This window comes from Etheostoma spectabile, chromosome 13 (genome assembly GCF_008692095.1).
Source record: "Etheostoma spectabile isolate EspeVRDwgs_2016 chromosome 13, UIUC_Espe_1.0, whole genome shotgun sequence".
Lineage (NCBI taxonomy): Eukaryota > Metazoa > Chordata > Actinopteri > Perciformes > Percidae > Etheostoma > Etheostoma spectabile.
The window spans coordinates 21,670,993-21,675,292 of NC_045745.1; the positions used below are offsets into that span (position 1 = coordinate 21,670,993).

Consider the following 4,300-nt stretch of genomic DNA (forward strand, 5'->3'; position numbering starts at 1 on the left):
GTGAAAGGTGTAGGAATTACAACAGTTTGTATATGGGCCTCCCACTTTTTAAGGGACCAAAAGTAATAAGACAATTGGCTGCTCAGCTGTTCCATGGCTGGCCATGGAACAGTGTGTGTGTTATTTCCTCATTATCCCATGTACAAGGTGCAGATAAAAGGTCTAGAGTTCATTTCAAGTGTGCTATTTGGATTTGGAATTTGTTGCCGTCAATTCTCAACATGAGATCCAAAGAGCTGTCACTATCAGCGAAGCAAGCCATCGTTGGGCTGAAAAATCTAAATAAACCCATCAGAGAGATAGCAAAAACATTATGTGTGGCCAAATCAACTGTTTGGAACATTCTTAAAAAGAAAGAACGCAATATTTATGGACCCGACTGCATTTATGAGTGGTGATCCGCAGCTCATCCATTTTGTTTGCTAAAGACTGTACATTGGCGAGGAAATGCTAAATAGTAATAGATGCTAAGGCGTTAAGGCCGTTACACACAGGGGACGAGACAAATAAATGACACAAAAATGCAAAATAATCGGAATAGAAATAAAATTACATTATCATGGCACTTATCATTTCAAAAATGTTATAAAATTTATGTGTAATGACTGAGAGGACAAGATTATTATATATACACAGAAGCATGAAATCATAAACAAAATCTTTGATAGGACACTCACTGCTGCTGTTCTCATAGGACGGTCCAGGTACTGCAGCCGATGGAGGGGATGCTGGGACAGAGGTACTTGAGGCCGACTTCTGTGGAGATGACATCTTGTCTGCAAGTTGAACAAACACCATAAGTGACCTTATAGGGTATTACTGTTTCTACCGGCATGCATGTGAATTTTAAAAGAATCATACCAACTGCATTATATGGAGCGGGATTTCCAATCTTCCCTCCAGTTTCCTCGGCCGATTGCAATATCTCCATGTCCATCACAACCACCACATGCCTGGAAGAAAGTTAAAATAAGTCTAAAGGAAATTATATGCAAACAACAAATAGATAGAAGGGAGCAGGAGGAAGGAAATGGAAATGCAAACACAAACCTGCCATCTGACAATGTGTTGATGGTTGTCTTCTTCAACATACACACACAGTTAGGTACCAGGAGGTTCTCTCCATGTAGATTGTTTAACTGTGTGGCCAGCAGGAAGGCTACATACACAATCACACACAAAAATGATTGAACAGATTTATCTATCATTGGTCCCCAATTCTCTTCTAAGATACACTTAGAAATGCTTTTCTGCAAGTAATGCAACTAGCAAGTATGATATTATTTTTTTTAAATCCTGTTGATACAAAATACTTGTATTAAACAGAAAATAAATTTAGGGATAATCAACAGTTAAAGCAAAGTGCATCACCTAGAAATAATCATGTTTCACAGAGGCAATTTCTAACCTGATGCACATCCGATGTAACACTTATTATTCCAAAAAGTGACTTGACTCATTCTCTTGACCAAAAACTCAAAACTTTACTTGGACTCTAGTTCAAGACTTGATACTTGACAAGGACTTGCATTAAATTAGTTTTCAAGATCTCTGGCCTGCACACACTAAATAATAATAAAACACAAAGTAACATGTACTTTAAGTATTTTATCGATCAAGAACTTTTATACTTTTACTTAAGTATGTTTGTCAAATGGTAATTTTACTTTTACTTGAGCAATTCTTTTACAGTAGTAATAGTACTTTAACTTGAGTTTGTCTGTCAGCTTGCTGTCTGGTGGTTTTGTGGCTACTGAAAGATACTCACAAGCATAAGAGTGCTGACCATCACTCATTAAGAGCCGGAACCTGGGTGGACCAGAGCTGTTACTGACCTGAAGGAAGTTCTGACAAACAAATTTAAATCATTCACTAGTAAAAGCAGAAAAAAACAGGAATGCAGAAAAGAAACTGGCAGTCGTCCTAGGTGAAGGGAGAGCAGCTCCTACATTTATAACAAAGGTAGGTATTTTATTATCTTTAGGTGGACTAGACCAGTAAATCTCAGTGACCGGGCCGTAAAGACGTAGGACTTATCTTCAACAATATTAAATAATAAGACAAAACATAAATAAATAAATACACACATAAAGAAGTCTGATTCTATCATGCTGTGACAGGCAGAGACAAACTATCCTGTATTCTATTTCTCCCAGTACAATTTGTAGTTTTCATTATGAAAACAGCTATTAAACTGTGGGTTTGTACATTTTAGTTAGAACTATTCTGGGACAGATTTCAATTTGGCCCATTGTTTTGGGAAGTGCAGCTCTGTCTCTACGGCAGTTCCTTGATGCTGTTGGCAAAGTCACTCCACTGTTGGCAACCATGTTTTCTGCTTGTTTTTATGTACAGGCTGTGAGCACTCAGTACTTTGTTCACATCAAGGTTTAAGGTTATTTTTATTGTTCTACTTGGGGACATTTGTATTGCAGCCAAGGTTCACATAAAAAAAGAATACCAAAAAACAACAACAGGCACATCAACACAATAAATCACAGAGGTAGAGAAGGGAAATGGAAATTCATACCAAGTATACAAGTACAAGAGTTTAACGAAAGTGCAAGGAATGTAGCCAAAGTGTTATTTGTTATTAAGCATATCAATAGCACATGTTTTGGGGGTCAGCTGTCACAGTGAATTTCTTTTTTTCTTTTTTTTCCTCACACAGACTTTTACTTTGTGTGTGTGATTTTGTGTTTGCTGTGTTATAATTTGGTTGACTCTGATCCTGATGCAGAACACAGATTGAACTGTTTGTAAACAAAGCATCAGGAACCAGATGAATGAGGCTCATCTGTTGGGCCCTCAGGGCTTTACAGTGGTAGAAGTGGGGTCAGGTTGTTTTAGATGAAGCCAATACATAATTGATCATTTTTGGATTTTCATTAACAATAGAAAAATGTTAATATAATATAGCTGGATTGGTTGGTCAAGTGGATCTTAAATATAGGCCTCCTTACCAGAAGCTGCAGCACAGGGTTGCTCATCGGAAATCCTTTTAACAGGGCCTAGACAATAACACACATGGACTTGTTAGTATCCACCGTACTGCCTGGCCCCATCCTAACCAATCACGTTACCATGCTACTAATGCAAAGTCACAGTCCAACTTTAATAAATAATTGAAGTGGCATTTATTTCGTACCGCCCCTAGCAGGTAAGCAGTACGTTAGTGGATAACTGAACGGGACTAGAGCCGACCGTCCTGTTGTTTTCATTCACTCATGGGCCCCAAACGTTTTTGAGAACTGGCCAAATGATAAGACTGCAGTCCGACCCATGACAGGTCTATCATAACTGATGTGTCAATATTTTAATAAATGACGCAAGCCTGCATTTATTTCACTCCATAAACAGAGACACTTCAGACTTACAACAGCAAAGCTTAAACAATTTAAAAGGTTAATGCCAACGTTACAGTAGTGTATATTCTGATGTGAAACTCGTATTTCATTAACTTAGCTGACAGTGCTAACAGCTGCAGCTAGCAGAGCTAGCGTTAACGTTACATTAGTAAATACCAGCCTGGGCTTCGATGTCAGTATTTCATTTAAAAGTAATTCGGTTATATTAATAGTTATGCTTACTTCAATTGCCCCCTGTGTGAGCATTACACCCATGTCTCAAAAGTAAAGTGACTTAAGTGGCAGACTTTTGCTTGTTTATGCGTAGCAAGTTGAAGGTATCGCTAGAACTTATCGCGAGATGAAAAACACAAACGACATTTTAGCTTAAAGACTAGCGTCAAAGCAACACAAACTACAAGGGAAATGGCACATTCATGCCTTCAAAATAAAATCAACTAGCAACGCTTTATTCATTGACATGGTGGGGCATTAATATCAGCTGTATTTTACTAAATGAAACATTGGTACATTTATTTTGGTCTTGCCAAGAAACTGTGGAGCAGATTATCACATTTTATTGCTGTTCATATTTACCCTCAATTTACATTACTTTGGGAAAATGTATTGTTTGGATTCACCCAATATGATGGAAAGCTTTATTCAGATTATTACACAATAAATTTAATAATTATTTTAACCACATTTTATTTACATAAGTCAAAGTTTAAAAAAAAGAAGCCAAGCTTTTTGGAGCTGGCTGAAAATATTAAACAATACGTTTTTTCCATTTCCACCTGTACAAACAAAAAGGTTTTTAGATCATATGACTTTTGTAAGCTTTACAAAATATTTGTATGAAGGTTTTTGCTTGTTTTGTTTTTTCCTTTAGTGACCCCTGGCTCGTTTAGAACGTACACTGTTAAGATGTACAGAAAATGTTTCCCACTGTA

General features: G+C 37.1%; 1 protein-coding gene across 6 annotated transcripts in view; it reads right to left on the reverse strand.

Moving 5' to 3' along the window:
- The window catches only part of LOC116700221 (replication protein A 70 kDa DNA-binding subunit), a 61,040-nt gene extending 57,295 nt beyond the window's left edge, over positions 1–3,745 (reverse strand). For all 6 annotated transcript variants that reach the window (XR_004334604.1, XM_032533214.1, XM_032533211.1 and 3 more), the window contains exons 1-6: positions 3,591–3,745; positions 2,964–3,011; positions 1,769–1,847; positions 1,051–1,159; positions 862–953; positions 678–776 (exon numbers count right to left, since the gene is read on the reverse strand). Coding sequence is in view for 5 of the 6 variants with exons in the window: in XM_032533214.1 (XP_032389105.1) it covers positions 678–776; positions 862–953; positions 1,051–1,159; positions 1,769–1,847; positions 2,964–3,011; positions 3,591–3,623 (460 nt within the window). In the remaining variant the exon portion in view is untranslated. The remainder of the gene's footprint in view (positions 1–677; positions 777–861; positions 954–1,050; positions 1,160–1,768; positions 1,848–2,963; positions 3,012–3,590) is intronic.
- Positions 3,746–4,300: the final 555 nt, after the last annotated feature.